Source organism: Vigna angularis, chromosome 11 (assembly GCF_016808095.1).
Source record: "Vigna angularis cultivar LongXiaoDou No.4 chromosome 11, ASM1680809v1, whole genome shotgun sequence".
Classification (NCBI taxonomy): Eukaryota; Viridiplantae; Streptophyta; class Magnoliopsida; order Fabales; family Fabaceae; genus Vigna; species Vigna angularis.
Genome location: NC_068980.1, coordinates 16,089,345 through 16,110,465, shown reverse-complemented (window position 1 = coordinate 16,110,465; position 21,121 = coordinate 16,089,345). Strand labels below are relative to the sequence as shown.

The 21,121-nt window shown below is 36.5% G+C and overlaps 1 protein-coding gene across 2 annotated transcripts; it reads right to left on the bottom strand.

The window, feature by feature from the left end:
- Window positions 1-810: 810 nt before the first annotated feature.
- LOC108333886 (increased DNA methylation 1) lies at window positions 811-16,612 on the bottom strand. 2 transcript variants are annotated; one of them, XM_017569374.2, is made up of 9 exons: window positions 16,275-16,612; window positions 12,072-14,724; window positions 8,722-8,845; window positions 8,284-8,366; window positions 2,692-2,933; window positions 2,471-2,557; window positions 2,117-2,216; window positions 1,776-1,968; window positions 811-1,700 (listed from the first exon to the last, which is right to left on the bottom strand). In XM_017569374.2, the coding sequence occupies exons 2-9, from the start codon at window positions 14,553-14,555 to the stop codon at window positions 1,069-1,071; spliced, it is 3,945 nt and encodes a 1,314-aa protein (XP_017424863.1). In that variant the 5' UTR covers window positions 14,556-14,724; window positions 16,275-16,612; the 3' UTR covers window positions 811-1,068. The 2 variants fall into 2 exon arrangements, with proteins under 2 accessions (XP_017424863.1, XP_017424862.1); XM_017569373.2 differs by having other exon boundaries at window positions 16,386-16,612.
- Window positions 16,613-21,121: the final 4,509 nt, after the last annotated feature.

Below are 21,121 nucleotides of genomic sequence, written 5' to 3'. Positions count from 1 at the left end.
CAAATAACCCATAATTCTTGGTAAAAACTTTAAAGATATAAGGGACCTGTTTATATATAAATCATTGAAAGATAAGTGAATTCAACAAGACTTTTTGTCTTTTGAAATATAAAACAAAAAAAATACAACTCTTTTCTTCAACACTTAAATGCAAGGAGATGAATCTTTCAATTACCCATTTGTTTGAAAATTTTAATTAGAAATATCTTAAATATCTTCAACATTTAGAAATTTCAATTACCAATTTAGCTATCTATATATGACAAAATATCTTTTACTTTATAGAGTATATAAAGAAATTATGGGGTATAAGAAGAAAGTGCCGCTAAAAAATAACCCAAAAATTTGTGAGGCAGCTTCTTTCTGTACCTACATACATTTCAACCTGCACCCCATTGAGTTGTAAGATGAAATTATGGAAGGGCAAGAACACTCAGCTAATTTGCAACCGTGAGAAGATCTTAGTTATTAAATTCATGGATTAGATCCAAATTTAATTATGAGAATGTCCATAAATCACCAACATTAATAAATATCCATTCATAATTCCATAATCGTAAGTTGCTTTAGATTATCACATTCAATTAATCAAAGTTATAAAGGCTAGAATTCTTAATATTTCCAATTTATGCAATGGAAGCAGATAATTCATAATGCACCAAGCTGCAACAATATTTGCTACCGTTGTTGAGACTAGCCTTTACAAGTTAACAAGAAAATGTTAACTTTTTTCTTGATGAAGCTGAATGATTCTTTATGATAAGAATTGAAGGTGCATTGATAAAGTGATTTGAGTAAACTAACGAGATCTGAGTAGCACAACCTTCATTCACATCTTATCTTCCTTACCAAGGCAAGACCAAAAAACATTTTTATTTGCATCCATCTTATGCTGCACACTAAGTCCCTAGCTACACACAATGGGTCACAATTTTAACTTAGCCCTGTTGTCTAGAACCCATTTTATGTTTCCATATTTTGCAGTTAGTTTCCGTAAGATACCCTACACAGGTTTGTTATGAGCATCACAACATCTCTCTAAACATCTACTTTCTTTCAACTTCTGATTCAGCTTGCAGACTTTGCAAATGTTCCAAAAAAAGCTGTTTCATCATACATCACTGAGCATTCAATACTGGAATCCGTGTCAAAATTGCTGCCTAAAAATGTTTTGCAGGATAGATTTGAAAAATGGCCCTGCAAAGCATTTTCCTGACCCTCCCCTATTTTGATATTCGTGTCCTCCACAATCCTTATACTTGGTTCAGCACCATCTTGGATTGCACAAAAATTCTCACTAGATTGCTGTACTGAATCACTTTCCATTTCCACTTTATTGCATGTTCTCAGTTCGCTCACATTGTTCTCTTCCATAGATTTCTCTGAGCCACCTGACACTGTTAAGTGGATGATCTCTTCCGTAAAACAGCTACTACTTATTTCTGTTGATTCTTTGGCCTCCAATGCAGTGTCAACAGGTTGTGTATTGTCTTTTCTGAGGGTATCACTGCCAGCTTCATAGTCTGACTGATTTTTACCGTCCACAGGTTCATGTTCTGACTTTGCTTCAACTTGATTGGTGGTAATGTTTGCAACATCTGGTAGAAATGAGTCAGTAATGGTCATTCCTTCAGAACTGATGCATACCTTGACGGATTCATCCGTTGCTTGAGTTGATTCATCACACAGTCCTGTTTCAACTGAAAAGAAAATTAAGTTTAGTTACGTATTTAACAATAATAGTACACTAAACAAAATACACTAAAAAAAAATACCTTCAGTTTTCATCTTCCTGTGTAACGGTTTCTCAAGAAACACTGTCCCGGGAAATATCATCATGTTAAACTTATTCAATCTTTTCCTTTCAACATCATCAACGGGTTTGAATCCAAAGCCCTTAGTCCATGTCTCAACCAAATCAGGAATGGCTGATACCACAAGCTTTTCCACCTTGAAAGATGTTAACATCTGCTAATGACAGATAAATTTAGAAACACAAAAGGCCAAAATGAAGTGTGGGAAAATTTCAAACTCAACAATTATAGGAAAAAGAAGTCACTAAGCGAAAAATCACTACAATTTGTTGAACAAATACAAGAAACTAGCCAAATTGTACCTCCTCGATAGCACTCACAAGGAGCCGGCACATTCCCTGGCGACGAAACCGACTGCAAGTAGCAATTAGAGGCATCTCTGCTACAGTGGTTCCATGCACCCTTTAAAAATGTAAATGAGATGAGAACAATGCAATAAAACAAGTATAGCATCTTATATAAATCAAAAAAATGTAACTATAAATCAGCTGGAAGAGAAGCTTGAGCTTCCGTGAACGGCATTTAAATAATTGCCTTTATAGATTAAAATAGCATCTAAACTACAACCACTTCACACAAAGATAAGAATAAACATTTACAAACATCAAATTCCACCATAAATTTCATAAGAAAAATATCTATATTTTAAATTTTACCTGATAGATGCTACAGATACTAACACATCCTGTTTTTCCAATACCATGGTGTAAAACCCTTGAAAATTCAGACGAGCAAACTCAGACCTGAACATCACTTGAAATAAAGCCTCTCAAATCAAAATGAAATTTAAAAAAGAGTACAAGGGGCAGGAGATTACTTAGACAGGTATAAAACTATAAATAAGGAAGCACACAAAATGAAGGGAAGAGGCACTAACCCCCAGTTGTATAAAACTTGAGGTATCATGTGGATGCCTGTTCTTGGATCAAGCATCGACACAAAACACTCCTCCATGATAGTAAGAGCAACTGCTAATTTCGTATTGCATACTGCCTTTAGGGCAAACCACTGTGCAGAATGAACTTTTTGGTCATCATGAATGCATCTAAGAAGCGTCCATGAGATGTCATCAGCAACTTGATTAACTAACCCCACCTGAGATTGGAGTCCAGTGTACACCTGCACAAACAAGAGTCTCGAGTCCTTGAATAAAGTCATGGGTAACATAATTAGGTTATTCAACTAGTGTGTACTTGACCTGATTATTAACATAATAGGATTAGTATGTCCAAATACGATAACTGTTAGGAATCCGAGAATAATTTCCTAACCGTCTACCTCACTCACTGATACGCACTCTCACACAACAGAAAGAATCAAATAATGGGTATATTATTCACTGTAACGAATAAAGAGAACACATGTAAGACGAGGGCCTAACCCCTCTCACCAGGTCCTGAAACGGGTCTATACAAATTATATCATTTTCTCTGCCCCCACAGTATAATGCGTTATTTCTTTTATACCCATACTTCCCGCCTTTTCCTAATTGCCTACTCTCTTTTCTTTCTTCTCTCATAAACTATCCAACTCCTAACATTACCCCCATCCTGAAAATCAACCTTGTCCCCAAGGTTGAATTCTGGAAACTGCTTGTTGCTCCATTCACCCCTCCTTCATTCCCTTCTATCAGCACTTGCTCTCTTAACTCCTCTTCGAGTTGCTGTTGTCTTCTATTCAAAACACGTATTGGCCAGCAATAAAAACTTTCCATCTTGGTAATATTTAGTATGAGGGCAACTGGAAGAAAAATTAAAACATTGAAAAGCCCAAGATATCCCAGAAACTGAGCTATACTAGCTTCACCACTCTTTCCATCACTATCCGGTAATTTCATGCCAATAAGAGTTATATAAACTGCATATAATCCCAAGAATGCTAGGGAGACCAAGAAGGTAAAAAGACTGGATGCGCTGCTTAAGATTGTGTTTGATGTGACTGTAGTATACTTCAATGACAAGTTAAAGGTGAGTTGAGCCAAAAACCAAAATGGGCAGATTAAAAAACTAACTTTGGCCACTCCACCGACTCCACCGCCCTTTCTCATCAAACGGATGATCAACTTTTTCAATCAAATTAACTTGATCATCAACCAATACCCTTGTCATTTCTGTTCCTCCTTGTTTGAAGGACATGGTCAACTTGTCCCAATTCGTCACTACCTCCCCCAACTTAGCTAGCCAATCCACTCCCAGAATCAGGTCGACACCCCCTAATTCGAAGACATGATACTGCTCTATAATCTCGACTCCTCCAATCTGTAACACTACCCCTCTGTAACGACCTTGGGTTTGTTTCCTCTGTCCGTCCCCCAAACAGACCGAATGAGTCTGGCCTTTATCCACCTCCAGTTGAAACTCCTCAACCAGCGCTTTGGATATAAAGTTGTGACTAGCGCCACTGTCAACCATGATCAACACCACCCTATCCCTCAAACTCCCTTGAAGTTTCATGGTTCTCATGGTTCTCGGCTGGGTCAATCCTCCTGCCGAGAGAAAGGATAATTCTAGCCGCTTGTGTTCCACCTCTGCCTCGTTTTCTCCAGGGTCTTCCTCCTCATCCTCACCCAAAATCAACACCCTCAAGCTGCTTTCCGGACTACGGTGACCAGGGCCAAATTGCCCCCCACATCTGAAACAACGTCCTTCTTCCCGTCTCTTGAGATATTCGTGATATGGAAGGTTTCGCACCCCTCTGCCCATGGTGTTGTTCCCCGTAGCACTCGCACCCCTCCCCGCAGTCTCTCCTGAGTTTCCATCTCTTCCCCCAGAGCCTACATTCTCCATGCCGGCCGTCTGTCCCTCCGGATTGCGCATCGGTTCCACTCGGGTAATCGTCCCCGGCGTTCGTCCCCCCGATACCTATGGTCGATTCGTGCCTCCTCCCCAAGTCTTAGCTCCTCCCGGTAGAACCTCCACATCTCTCACGATTCGCATCGCCGTCATGAGTTCTTGTGGATCATGCGATCGCACTCGATTCCTTACGTCTTCCTGTAAACCCCCGAGGAAATAGCCCAGGAGCTGCTCGTCCGTCACCCCGCTTGTTTTCCCCACCAAAATCTCGAAGTCTCTGATGTACTCCTCGACCGTCTCAGTCTAACGGTTCGTCATGAGCCTTTCAAAAATCGAGCCCCAGTTCCTTTCCCCAAATCTTCCGATCATTGCACATTTTAGCCCTTCCCGTGTGCGGTTTTTCGCTTTTTCCCGCCAGAACCGATACCAATAGCCAGCGCTCCCTTCCATGCTGACATATGCGATGCTGACCCTCTCTTCCTCCGTCACTCCTTGTAACTCGAAGAAACGCTCCGCCCGGTTGATCCAGTTCAGAGGATCCACTCCATCAAATACGGGAAGCTCCACCTTCTTCCTCCAATGGAACTGTCCCTCTGTTCGATCCACCTCACGCCCTCCGTTTTCACCCTCTCACCTCGTCCTCCGCATACCGTTCACCGATGCTTGACTCCCATCCGATCCATCTTCGTGTTCGCCATTGCGATTCCCCAACATCCGCATGATTTCCTGAAGATCCTGGCGAATGGCCGCCGAGTCTTGTCTTATCGCTACGTTTTCAGCCTTCAGTCCGTCTACTGCAATCTCTATCGCTCTGAGCTGGTTCTCCACCACGTTTAGACGTCCTTCGTTTCTTCCCTCCATTATTCCAATCTCTCTCCGCAAGGATCCGGCAAGTCGGACCACTCTGTTAGGAATCCGAGAATAATTTCCTAACCGTCTACCTCACTCACTAATACGCACTCTCACACAACAGAAAGAATCAAATAATGGGGAAATTATTAGCTGTAAGGAATAAAGAGAACACATGTAAGACGAGGGCCTAACCCCTCTCACCAGGTCCTGAAACCGGTCTATACAAATTATATCATTTTCTCTGCCCCCATAGTATAATGCGTTATTTCTTTTATACCCATACTTCCCGCCTTTTCCTAACTGCCTACTCTCTTTTCTTTCTTCTCTCATAAACTATCCAACTCCTAACAATAACACATTGTTATACCAATAACAATAGATTATTCATTGCCCGCAGAAGAGAAAACAATATTGTTCCTAGCCCACAAAAAAATGTTAACTGAGACTACAGTGAAAAAAGAAATTCATGTTGTCCAGTAATATATTGTGCTAGAAACACACACGTTAACTAAAACCCAAAAAAAAATCATACGAATAATGAACCCACCCTATTATTCTACCATCAACTAGAGTATCCACATAGAGAAATCATAATTATTCAAATGTAAAACATTCCTTCTTCCTCGACTGAATATCCTAAGCTGTTGAATTTAAATGAGGATTTGAGAGAGGGAGAGGGGGAGAGCGAGGGAGAGGGAGAGGGAGAGAGAGAGAGAGAGAACGGAATATTTTAGGAAATGAGATTTTTTTAATTAAGTAAAATGAGTACTCAACTTATGCACACCATCCATATCTATAGACTCTAAAGTCTTGACAGATATAGTGGAGACTATTTCCAAGGCTATACTAATCAAGTCCAACTTCCTAAACACTAATTCCCAGGAAAACTAAAGCACTTTATCATGTGATACAGAAACAAGCTATTTCCTATTTTACAAAATTTTACTATTTCCAACACTCCCATTCAAGCAGTCAATCCAAAGCTTACTAAGCTTTAAGCTTATTACAACAAAGATTTTTAATAGTAACATATCTTTTACCGAGAATAGGAGTTTAACAATGGTGGCATGTGATCCATGTAGCCAACCTCTCCGAGAGAGATAAGGTTTTCATTGTTTAAATTATCGTATCAGATTGTAAAACACAATTGAAAAGGCAAGAGAGGGCTGCTGTAATGAAGTTAAACTGTGAACTGGGAGAGCCACTGGGCCAGGATAATTTACTAGGTATGTCACACTGCTAGACTACTTTTATATTTCTTCCCCTTAGGGATAGAAAGAGAAAAGAAGCTAAACAGAATGTCAACGCTTTGAAAAAAGTCACAGGGAACCAAAGCTTCCCCGATTTATATACTAAGTGATTCTATTGGATACAACTATGCCAACAAGTCTACATTACGTTACGTGGTTACTCATAGGGCTAGACTCTTCCACATTCTATATGGGTTTAAAAAGCTATCCCATTTGTACTGCTTTTGGCAAACACTAGAGTCATGGATGTTTCTGTGTTATACTGCTCTCAATTATTATAACCATTAAATTATATTTGGACAGAAGAATTTGAAGGACATCACAATCACCTTATTAATTACCTCGAACTTTTGTTCAACTCAGACTAAATTTCCAATTTATTAATCTTAAACTTATGTGCCCGGAAAAAGCAACTTTTAGAATTATATCTACCACTTATATAAACTTTAGGCTTAATTATTATTTTTGTCCAAATTTGTTGCTTTTATTCAATTTGATCCCTTATTATTTTTTTCAATTAAGTCCCTTTGTATTAAATTGATTCAATTTAGTTCTTTCCTTATAAAGAGCATTAACATATTAATATGTTAATGCCACATATTAATATGTTAATGCCAGGTGACAGTAATAGTATTTTTTTTTCTAATTTTTAATTTTTTTTCCGATAATTTCTTGTATTCAATTCAATTTCTAAATTTATTTTTTAACTCGATTAAATCTTTTTTTTTAAATCGAACAATTTTGTCCTTACCAAAACAAGACCAATATCCATGTTAAAATAATTTTTTAGAATTTATATATCAAATCACTACACCTAAATATTAAATTAAATTAATTTTTTTAATTTAAATTTAAAGAAACAATATTATTGTAACTTTTAATATTTGAAAAATTAATATATATATATATATATATTTCATTTGTTATCTTATTTATAAATTTAATTCCTCTAAAAAAAGATAATATTCACATGAAATCTAAACAAAATTATTTATATATTTTACATCTTTTAACTTAATTTGTCTACTTATATCATATTTATAACATAAATAATATTCTATTATAACTTTTCATAAAATAGAACAAGCTTTATAATTTACTTATTTTTATTGGTTTTTCAACTATATTTTGGATCGGGACAACATTGGTCGATTTTTTAAAAAAATGGGACAATTGTGTAAACAAATAAATATAAAAACTGAATTGAATACAAGACTATGCCTCATGACGCTACACTGACACTTTAGTGACACTATCATGTGAACACTTTAGTGACACTAACATGTGAACACTTTAGTGACACTAACATGTGAACGCTAACATAAAGAACTAAATTGAATCTATTCAACACAAAATGAGACTTAATTGAACAAAAAAAAATTAAGGAGACCAAAGTGGCACACGGTTTGGAATATAAACCAAAGTTTCTTTGAACATCTTCAAATTATAGATAGTAAAATGACCAACTCACATTACAAGCCACTACACCATCGTGTAATATAACAAACAATTAGCTATTTCAAGAAATCTATTTCAAATGGAAGTCTAGAAATTTGAGAAATTGTTGTATAGTACCTCCTGACAACTCTGACCACAAAACCAAATGTCTGAGGCTGCTCCTTCTCTTGTTTCTCTATCTTTCAGGCATGTCTCGTGATCTATTTAGTACAAAGATCACAATAGTCAGACGGATCATTGAAGCATTACAAAGGGAAAATAATGCATAGACTTCATATCAAAGAAATCTTCAGTCATGATCATTAACTTATTGTAATAAATATATAAATGCATGAGATCATGAAGCTCCCACTATTGTGGCATTTAACGAGACTCAGACACAATCATGACAATAATCAAACGAACAAATTGTTTATCCATTAAACAAATTACAGTATTTCAATTATTCAAACAAGAACAAATTATATAACTTGTTCTCTATCTACACCCTACAGGGTCTACAACCATGACATTGGTAATGTCATAATGCAACATGATCATACACGGCATACTTACATTTATGTTCACACTGTGAACATTGTAACAAATCCTGCAGATCTGAAGTGTCTTTATCAATAACCAAATTTCCACATATCCTACAAGTGCAGTTTGCACAATACCAGTCACCATCTGGGATCTCCTGATGTACATAGGCAAAAAAAGATTGTATTATTCTTCTAAGGTACTTGATAGTAATCACATCAACAACAATAAGCACATCCACAAAAATACAAAGGACCTTGTTTATTGTTAGATACATCACATGAAAAGAAACAATACAGGAGCAACATAAATAAACAAATATAAACACTAATAACACACTAACACAAAGCAACCCATCCATACCATCAAACTACCTACTATATATAATATATAAAATCTGAACCACAAGTCGTGGAGTTGAAATGTTAGCCTGTAAATTTCCTTTGAGCCACATTAGCTTTTTGTATGTTCTCATGTCTCTGGTTACAATGGAGTCATTTTAAATGTAGGTGGAATATACTAATATGTTTTAATAATAAATAATTACCAAATAAATGAGATTCTCATGAAATGATTAATGAATAATTTTTTATTTATATTTTGTAATCCCTTGAGATGTTTGTACCAAGCTCTCGCTATTGATGGTATGGGTTCAAGAGCAACCTAATAAGCTACTGTTCGTGATTGCTACAATGCTTCTCCAAATTCCTCCGAGTTACAAAGGATCCTAGACATATTGTTTGATAGTGATGGATTTAGAGACAATAAGGGAATAGTATAGTTTAGGTTGTTGTTAAGAAAGGCCTATATGAGTGTCCACAACTTTAACACAATCAATATAGCGTATTTCAAATTGTTTCAATTTTTCTTTAGCATTTACACATTTATTTTCAATTGATTTATAATAAATATATTTTGATATGCAACTACCATCGTTTTTGTTTTGTAATGTCAACATTTTTGCTTAAGTGTCATGATAGGTTCCTGAATTGGGAACCTAATCAAAGACTCTCTCACTCACCAAGAAGACACAAGAAAGAGAGAAAACTGAATATTATTTCCAGTAAGAGTGTCTGTACAGAAAGAATTCAGAGGCTTAACCCTCTTCACAAGTCATAACCTGTCTACAATCAATGTACTCAAAAACTCCCTTCTAACTATTCAATCAGTCTATTTATACAATTCCTCTGCCTTCTATCCTAATCCCCTTTCCCATTATATCCAAATACCCTATATCCTAACATTACACCCCGCTGCAGAACAACCTTGTCCTCTAGATTGGAATCGGGAAGCTTGATCTCATGGCTCCTCTTCCTCATTGGGTTACCATATGAAGGGAACCCAGTGGCTATGTTCTCCAATTCAAGTCAGGAGGCTTGGGTTATGGTTCAGCCTCGCTCTCTTTTTCCTCTTCTTCAGCCAGTATCAACATTCTTAATCCCCTCTCTGGGCATCGATGGCCGGAGCTGAAAGACCTGCCGCACCGGAAGCATCTTCCCTCCTCTCGCCTACGGTAGGTTGCGAGTATTCCTTTCTATTCCATCGCCGGTGGTTCTTGCGATGCCACCTCCTTGGGTTGCCCCTCTCCTTACGGACCCAACACTTTCGGCGGCCCCTCCCCGATTCTGCATGTCGCGTTGGGTTTCCACTCGCGCAACTACCCCCGTCGTTCGTCCCCACTAACTCTGACTTTTGGACGCCGATCCTCCTCTCATCGTCACGACCATGCATAATTTCTCCACATCCTGCGCTCATGGCCGTCATCAGGTCTTGGGGGTCGTGCAGCCTGACATGGTCGCCCACCTCCTCCCGGAGTCCCGCCATGAAGTAACCCAAAATCTGCTCCTCTAGAATCTGGGTCGTCTGTCCCACCAAGACTTCGAACTCTCTGACATAGTCCTCAACCGCCCCCGCCTGCTTGATGGTCGATAGCCTCTCATATACCATTCCCTGTATTCCTCCTCCGAACCTAATCCCCAAAGCTTTCTTCAACCCCTCCCAAGAATGGTTCTTGGTTTTCTCCCTCCAAAATCGAAACCAACTTCCCGCATAACCCTCCATGCTAATGAAAGCTATCCTCCTCTACCTTCTGCACCTCGAAAAATTTTTCTGCCCTACCAATCCAATTCCACGGTTCATCTCCTTCAAACACGGGTAGCTCCACCCGTTTCCTCCAGTTCGTCAGTCCGGCTTGATTTCCCTCTCCTCTTCTTCCTCTCTCCCCGTCCGGTCCGCCATCGTTATCATTCATCGATGATTGGCTTCCCTCTTGGCGATGGCCGTGTGGGTCGCGATTGCAATCTCCTAGCATCTTCAGGATCGTTTGGATATCTTGGCACATTGCTTCGTAGTTCTGTCTTAAGGCCCCTGTTTCATGCCTGAGAAAAACCGTATCAGCCTTCGTTTCTGCTATCGCAATTTCCACCGCCTCCAACTGTCCCTCTACCGCCACCACTCTTCCCTCCATCGCACCCGAAACATCGCCTCACCGATAGGGTAATCCGGCAGGTCGGACCAATTGATAGGTTCCTGAATTGGGAACCTAATCAAAGACTCTCTCACTCACCAAGAAGACACAAGAAAGAGAGAAAACTGAATATTATTTCCAGTAAGAGTGTCTGTACATAAAGAATTCAGAGGCTTAACCCTCTTCACAGGTCATAATCTGTCTACAATCAATGTACTAAAAAACTCCCTTCTAACTATCCAATAAGTCTATTTATACAATTCCTCTGCCTTCTATCCTAATCCCCTTTCCCATTATATCCAAATACCCTATATCCTAACATGTCATCTCTTACATAAATCTAATAATTTTCAAAACAATCTTAACTCATGACTCAACCAAAAGCACATCTTTTTAACAATTTAATCTCACCCTATTTGCTTAAATATATTTTATAATTAAATAAAATACTACCAAATGTTTCCTACACAGTAAAAGATAAGATAACTCCTACTATTTTATGGCACTAATGCACAGGTGTATACTCACTGAAATTCTTTATCAAACCACAGCTAAACTAAGCACAAAGTTCGTTAATTCTTGGCTAAAAGCAATTAAATTACAGTGGACGCCCTTGATCATTTATTCATATTCGCAGAAGTGAACTCACTTGTACACTATAAAAAGTTCTAATTATCATATGCCACATTTTCAAGTAATCAGCTGAGTCAGAATAAACATTCCTAACTACAGCTCAGAAAGATTATACTGCAAGTACAGTTTGATGGAGGAACAGAACATGTTTATGCTAACGCAAAGACATATACAAACATACACACAGAGGAATGGCATAGGAGCCTGTTATATCAACCACTTATATTAGGATTTCCAAAACAAATAAAAGAAAAAAGCTTGCCTAGACCAAGAGCAGACAAACCTGAGTGGACAAACAAGCTGCGTGGAAAGTAGATGGACAATTATCACAACATATCAGCTCACCCCCTTCACCACATAACCCGCATGAATCATCATTTTTGTCATTATCTTCAGCCTGCACAGCTTGATTCAGACTTTTCCTGGCTTTGTATTCAGCTGACCAAGCTTGAAGGAGGCACAATGTAAAGGGCTCGCCAGACTCCATAAAAATATTCATGCAGGGGCGATTCAATGTAAACCCAGCATGCAACTTGAACTCAGATAATGTAAGCACCTTACCACAACATATACATATAATACCATCTTTGGTGATCCTACCATCCTTAATGACAACATTATCCTTAGCATTTCGGTATTGAATCACATCATTTAAAGATATGACCCCATTATCCATCAACCAGGACAATATTGTCCTTGAACCCAAATAAAACCTATTACAGTCCTTATTGTATTTCCCTCCATTACAGGGGTTCCTTGGCAGCAACCTGCAACGACCCTTTTGGCTTTTAAGTTTTCTCTGGCCCCTTGATTTGCAGGATTTAGCTCTAGAATTTCCCCGGATTGCCTTTGGCCCGAAGTCCTTATTCCTGAATATTGCAGACACCAATAAATCATCATCTTTAATTTGGCATCTGTTAGACCTATCCGTTCCAGTTACGGAGCAGTTTGTTTTCCTGATATTTCTCTGAATTGCACTGGCAGATGATAACTTTCTGCAGCTTCTTTTCCTTCCAGAATTGTCAATTAGATAATTCTTGACCTCTTCCAAACCACATGATTCACCATCTAGTGACTGCACCTGGTTAGTGACAGTTGAGCCCAGCATGTCACCATGGTAGGACATACTCATTCTAATTTCAGATACCCTTTTGCACTTCCTTCTCATTTTCTTTCTCAAAGTAAGATTAAAAACAGAATATGTGCTATCTTTCCCAGATGCAGGATCTACTAAAATTTTCCCACCCTCTTCCTCACTACATTCAGACTGTTGTATAGCCCTTGAGTCATGAGAATGAACCAGGCCATAGCTCACACTGGATGTGTTATTTTCTTCTGACATGTCCATTGGCTCATGTCCATCAATAATATTATCTGTTTCCTGATAGTTTTCTGAACTCTGCTTATGAAGACTTCTAGAATTTCTAATTTTGGCTTGACGAACAGAATTTACATTAGACCCTCCAGGTACCTGATTCAAATTTCCAGAGCTTGAATCAATGGGAGCACATGACACCTTATACTTACTAGAAACTAAACTCCAAGTTGCTTTCACTACCTCCCCCTTTTTCAGGGCACCAATCTTTCTATCAACAAATATAACCACTACAAAAGGATCCAAAAGCCACCATCGATAAGCCAACATTGCAGCAGGGTCTTCTGACTGCATCTTTGTTTTATCAACATTTATCAGTGCACTGGATAGATCAGACCAGAATTGACTAATATCAATCCACTCCTTATAATCTCTGCACATTAAATTGCTTTTTTCAACAGACAATAGCTCACCACATATTCTCCAAGCCTTTGTAAATTCCCGAATAGGCTTTCCCTTGGGAGTCCTATAAACTGACTCTGGATAACGCCTGCTCGGCCGTTGACGCTTCTCAATAGTCCACCCTGCCATAGTAAGCAACTGAACAATCTGAAACTGCAGCATAGTACGAGGGTCCTCTTCCTGTAGCGTTGAGGGTGAATTTGAGATGTCCACATTAGTCAATTCTGGCATTTCTTCAGGATTTAAAGGAGACCCAGACTTCTTCACAACAGTGATTGATGGACTAGTAACTACAAGCCTGCTCGCAAAGCTCTCCTGGGAAACAGGAGAAGCAGCTGCTTTACTTACAGACACTTCTTTTGCAATATGTCCGTCTGCTGTTGCTGTGTTAAAGTTTGTAACATCTACCTCATCTTTAACAGCCTGTTTATTTAAATTGTTACGGTTCAATAGATAACAACTAGATATCACACCATGTTTGGATGATTCAACCAACCGGAATGTAATTGGTTCCCTATCACAGCCTGTACCAGCACTAGACAGGTTAGAAACTGCTACTTTTGAGAGTCGTGATAAACTCAATTTTTTTTCTGAATCGGATCTACTAGAAGCAAGTTCATGCAGAGAAAATTTCATTCGTTTGACATTCACATCCTCGTCATTCTGTTCTTCACAAATGAAACTCTCTGGCAAACATCCAGGAGCAGCCTCTTTAGAATGCTCAATTACCATAAAGTTCCCCTCTTCAGGGTGTGTAAGTCTAGAAGACGAGGGATGCAATGCAACTGAGTTTTCGTTACTAGAGCAGAATGATTTAAATGTGTTTTTAGCAGATTCATGTTCAAAGCTGATAACTCCAGGATTAACACATTTCTGACCGGACTGAAACATGTCATTACCAGAAAAGACCTCTGAAAAAATCTGTCTTTCTTCGTTAGATCCTTCAAAGTTATCATCAAACAAATCCTCTACTTCGTTGCTGATCAACATCTCTGCTGACAGATGCGATTTCACTATGCAGTTTCTGTTGCTGGTCTACATGTTGGCACCATTACAAAAAGCTAAACCAACATATGAAGCCATAAATTATTGGTTAACATACTTCGTCACTATTGACACCAATTAATAGAAAAAGGTCTCCTGCTAAAGGCTTTAGAATCTGCAGAAGAAATTGAGATGTTATTAAATTGTCTTTGAAAATAAAAAGATTCAAAACAAACTTTACCTTCATAATTAAATTTCTGAAAGAAAGTATGCATGGAAGATATCATGCAACAACAATAAAAGAAATCGTGTAAGTGTCATTTTTATTTATTGGTATCATTTTCCCTCAGAGTCATAGTTGCATTAAATACAAAACTGAAATGTAAATAAGGTGAAAGATTATCGGACAACAGCTACACATTCGATTTTGCACCCATGAGCATCCATCACAAGGATTCATTAAAAGATTTTTTATCTCTCTCCACTAAAATCCGAATATCCCATTATCTCATCTCATTAATAACAAAATGTAAAGTAAAACAAGGTGTGGGTAAACTGTATTTATAAACAAACAAAAAGCCACAAAAGTAATTAAGCATTTAAACACTAAATATGGAAGTTTTTAGTTTTGGAATTAGTTAACTTCCATCTTATCTTCTAGCTAGATATGGAACTATAAGTACTCTTTTGGTTTCATCAGCATGACTGCCTAACTGCCAAAGAAGACCAAGCAAAGCCAACAATATATTGTTTGCCCACAATTACATGTGTTTTTCATTGTTGATCCATGGCATAAGGTACAGAATATATTGACTTTCATGCAACAGTTTCTTCTAGAGAAATATTCTCCTCCGACAAAAACAGCATATCAAACTAAGGGATAAGGAATCAGAATTCAGAAATAATATACTTTTCACGCAACAACGATTTTCGACAGAGGGAGACTCATGTCTTCCTGTGCCATTTGCAGATCTAGTATTAGTGCTTCAATGAGTACCCTTCAAATTATTAACTATAAAAGCCTCATTAAAAACTTCTTCAAAATACTCATCATGGTTTCCCTTGTTAAAAAATTCAAGCTCAACATAGAAGTGATATAGAATGGTCTTTGACGACAAAAAATGACTAAACATTACATTCACAGAAACACACGACCAAATGCAATGTAAAGGTTGGGTTGAATCAAAATGCACATGCAATCCTCCAGTAGTTTATGCCTGGAAAGAACACAACTCCGTTTTTAAAAGAGAACGGTGAGGGAAACCAAAAGTTATCCAACTCAAAAAGCTAAAATATTAAGAATACAAATTTTAATAACATTAAAATTTAATACACGCACACGTTATATGCTTTCAATCTAATAAATATTCTCATTTTCATTAAATACTAAATATTCCCTTCAATTAAAGCAGCAAATCACTTGAAAGAGACGCGGAACCCAGAATTCCGGGACAAAAGTGAAGCATAAAATCGACATGCATGAATCCAGAAGCAGCATTGGGACACAGAACAAACATCAGGTCCAGAAATGGATGACAGAACCGCAAATCCAGAGCACAACCCTCATTCTCAACACAGATCACAACCTACCCTACCCATCGCAGACTCTCGAAAAAGAAATTCACAACTCATAATCAGAAACCACACACACACAAAAAAAACTATTCATCAAAAAGACACGACCGAGAAACTCCTATAGGCGTAACAATGCCCAGAGCCACGCACCAGAGCAGCACAATCTCAGGCACAATTAGGGTTCCTTAAAATCACAGAAGCAATTGAACATTTCTGAGCATAAAAACAGAAATCGAAATCTTCCTTGGCTTCATCCCTCACCTTCAACCCCACCAGAAATAAAAAGAGCTCTGAGAAACCCAACAATGCTACCACACTGCAAAAGATGGCAAACAGAAAGGAACAGCACTTTCTCTCTCTAGAACCCTGTTTCTCTCTCTAGGAGCATCTACCACAGCATGTGAGAGTTGTATCTATGTCATGGACTACTTACATGTACAGTTGTACCCTCTTTCATTGCCACTAGGCCTTGTCCATTTCTGCCCTTTTTTTTTAAACCCCTTTTGAATGAAGCACCTACGCTCCCATTCTTATTCACTTCCTCTCTAAGCAAATGCCAAAATGGGCCCCCGTTAACGCATTTTCTTTCCATTTTTCCTAAATACAATTCTATCCAAGTATAACACACTTTCAACATAATAGCTAAAATTCAAAATAAAATTAAAACAACAGTCCTGTTAAAAATAGCATTTCAAGGTTTTGACAGTTAAATTAGGTGTCAAATTCATGATTCACCAGTTTCTTTTGTTCCTCTCCACTTCATATTATGAATAGCATTAAATGGTATTATTTATCAAATATGTGATTAAGAATTTAATATAAGATGTGTTGAGAGAGAGAGAGAGAGAGAGATTTATATTTAACTTGTCGCTATAAATATCTATGAATCATTAATTAAAAGGTCTATATTTAAAAGATACTATCTTTCATTAAATGTGAAGAACACCCTTTTCACAAGATTCAATTTTAGTTGTTTGAAGAGACATTGTGAGAGCTGAACACATCCTCCTCTAGACATGCCAATATCGACCAAATGAAGCAAGTATTATTGGTGACACAAGGGAACAATTATCGGTGTGTTGATTTCCTCTTTCTCTTTGGCATTTCCCTCTTTATGGCAGCATATTTTGTTTTATGCAGTGTGTGTTGAAGGTACTTGTCTTGAGGAAGGGACACAGTGTTACTCTCACCAGTTCGGCTAGAGAGGGCCTAGAAGATTTTTCTGCTCCAAATAATACTATATATGATATCACTCATTCAACCCATGTTTTTCTTTTTCTCTCTTATACCTACTGCTTTATTCCCTGCCTCCATCACATACACCCACGCACGTGTGTCACTTCTCATCATCTTCTTTCAGAGGCACGTAATAAATATCAAGGAAAGTTTTCTAGTTTTTTCTATGGTTGATGTTCATATCATCTTTACAAACTCTTAACGTGAGATCCTAATAGGTCTTTTCATGGAGATTTATAGAGAAACACATGGAACATGAGTTAAAATTTTATAAAAGAATCATATCAATTTTTTTTATGTTTATTTATTGTAAAACTTAGATTTATAATTAAGTTTCTAATAATATATCTATAAAGTTTTTCGTAAGAGAGAAAAAAACCATAATATTATTCCATAATTAATTACAAGATTTGATATTATAAAACAATGGAACTTGTGCCTAAAGCAAAGGTGATATAAAAAATAAGAAAATTAAATTAGAAACTTTATCTATGAATTTGGTATTTATTCATGATTTATTGTGAAGAAAGATGAGGATAGTGGTCCAAACAAAAAGTGGGGTTAATGATTTTCCTCGTTGAAACGGAAGCAGGAGTTGATATTATGGATTTGGCTGAAGAGACTGTGATGAGACCATTCAATTACAAATTTTAACATTTTTCACTTTTGAATATATCACTGGTACAGAAGATTCCACATTAATTTAATTTAAACAACACTAACTAAATGTTTATCATGAAGTCACATTTAAAAATATAATTTATTATCTGTGCAGAAGATAAATACGCCTTAATTATAAAAAAAAAAAGACACTTTACACATCATTCTGCATTTATTGTTTTCTCGATGTAATGATGATTTTTGGGACCAGGACAACTCGTGAAGCAGTTTTCCAGATTTGGCAATTTCACGTACCATAATTGCGAAATTGACATTGAAGGAATGTTTTAAAGCCAAATAGTTATCATTTATTCAGTGAAATAATCTAGTTAACTAATAGGTGGATAAATTATTCCATCCTTCCCAAAAATTTATTAAAATTAAAGTAACGTATAAAATGGGTTGAATTTAATTTAAATTTCAACTTAACACAGTTAAATTTAGTTATATTAATGTAAATCACGTGGAGTTTATTTTTGTATTTAATAACTCAGGTCATATATTGAAAAATAAATATTTAGAATATTTCTTGATAGGTATAAGGCAAAACAATACTTGCCTAAATAAACAAGATTAACGTGGTTTGAACAGATTTTACTGTTTAAGCGCGAATGCGAGCGATGATTGTAAAATGCAGTCGTGTTTGGATGAGAGAAAACATGAGGAAAGGTGAAGACGGATTTGTGGGATATCGCGGTTTTTCATCATTCTTGGCTTTGAAGAGATTTGGGAGGATTGTGACTGAAATGTCACATATATCCTCAACCTATTATACATTTCCCTGTATGTATATCAGCTTTTACGTAGAAAATCAATTCGCAAAAGCTTCATAACCGATTCCAACATGTTAAAAACCTAAAGATAAACAGTTGATAAACGCTTTTATTACTAGTGTTCAAAGTCTAATGTGCTCGGTTTCTTCCATTGACAACGAAGAGCAACGGCGATTTCTTCCATTGACGACGACGAGCAACGTCTAAGGTGAGGTTAGTATTGCAGTATGTTGTTTGTTCAATTTTCTTGTTGTTTTTGAGTTTCAGGCTTGTAGATGAGGACGAAGAAGGTGTTGATGGCATGAAGAAGAAAGTGTGAAGTGGGATCGTGAAGTGGGATCTGCGTGTTTTAAGCTGGAGAAGACGATGAACAGTGGTTGATGACAAAATTGAAGGCAGCGCATTCGGTTCCATAGCTGGAGTATTCGGTTCCAAAGTTTCGAATCATTCACACACGAGCTGTGTCCGATTCCAGCTCATGAGTATTCGGTTCCCTTTGTCGCAGATCTCGCACAACTTCGGCGTATTTGGTTCCCTCTTTGCTGTTTGTTCTCGCCTCCCTGCAATAGGACCAAAATGTCGGCACTGTTATAGTCAACGTTAAGATCAACGGGAGAGTGAAGTGGAAGGTCGAAAGTTGGGTCTCTGGAAGGTACCACATTTATGTTAACTGTCCCGCGTATATTAGCTTAGCCGGAGATTGGAGCAATGCCGAAGGAGTGAAGTTCCACCTCTTGCAAAGTTGTAGCGTTGATGTGTAGAAGAGGTTTTCAGGTTTTGTTCGGCTGCTTCAACCATCTTTTTCACCAGTGTTTTATCTTCTTTTTTTCTCTTCTATTTGTATTTAAATTTTTTAGAAGTTATTACTTGGAAAAGGTTACTTAAGGTTTATATATGAAATAACTATTCTATTTTCTACCTTAATTTCCACCATTTTTGTTTTCTTTTTTAGTGTCAAGAGAGCAAAAATTACATATGATTACGGATCAAACATTTTGACATTTGTAGTCAATTTTTACGCGATACGTACACAAGTTTTTCTATTTATAATAAAGTTAATATACGGCGTAATCATGGATAGTAAACTTGGTTATTTTGGGTCTTTGAGTGTTTGAAACTTATTTAACTAGCTAATTAATTAATTAATCTTTGAGCTTAGTTTTGAATTCTCACGATACAAATTTTAAATACGTTAATATGGATACTATCTTATTTTAAATAAATAATGAAAATAAATAACTAAGTGATAAGTAAGGTCTATTGACTTGAAATCCATGGAAATTTTGGTGTATTTATATGTGCACTTGACCATGGTTCTCTTGAAGTTGGAGATTGCATCTTGGATCCTTTACTTCTATATGATTTCGTTTTCTGTCTATTGACAAGAGAGTAGAATTTCATGAAAAAAATACGTTAATATGGATACAATCTCACTTCCATAACAAATAAATTCATACTACTTGGTATAAAATTATATTACAAATCAATACTACATTTAAAAATAAATTCATTTTATTAAATATTAATTTTGTTATAATTTATAATTAATTTATAATTAATATTTCAATTTTTTACTCTTTACAAACTTTTTTACAATTAAATATAACATTAACAAATAATATTTTATATTACTTTAATAACTACGGGTATTTTGGTAATATTTATTTTTTACCAACTATACAAATTTTTTATATCTGTCACATCAATCAAATCATACCCTAATTCTTACAAACTTTACTTCCAAATTCACTCTCAATTACTTCCAAATTCACTCAAACAAACAACAAAAACTTTACTCTCAAATCCACTCAATCACTCTCCTCCAAATTATCTCCCACAAATTTACTCAAACGAACAAAGCATAACTTATGAAACATTGACTCATGGGGATAAATGGTATGAAGTAAAATAATATAGTAAACTAATGTAATTGTGTGTAGTTTTATTAGCATTATTGTACTGAGAAGAGGATAAAACTAATATAATGATTATTCTGCAATGCCTTGTTGAGATGAAAGATATATAGTAAGTGGAAGCAATCTGAGATAAAAAAAATAAAATTATAAAGTAGAAAAACTAATGTGTTTAATCAAGACAAATAAGCGAATAAGAGTGGAAAGAGATTAAAAATAATAATAAAAAATCATTAATAAATAAAATGTTTAATAAAACAAATAAATTATTGATTTGTGTTAAAAGAATAAATTATTAATTGGTATATATAACACTTACCATGTGTTTGCTTTCATGTGTATTGTTTATGCTAATAAATTGTTGTTTGATTATGCTCATTTACATTAAACTGTGAGGGAAAAAATAGATGAGAAA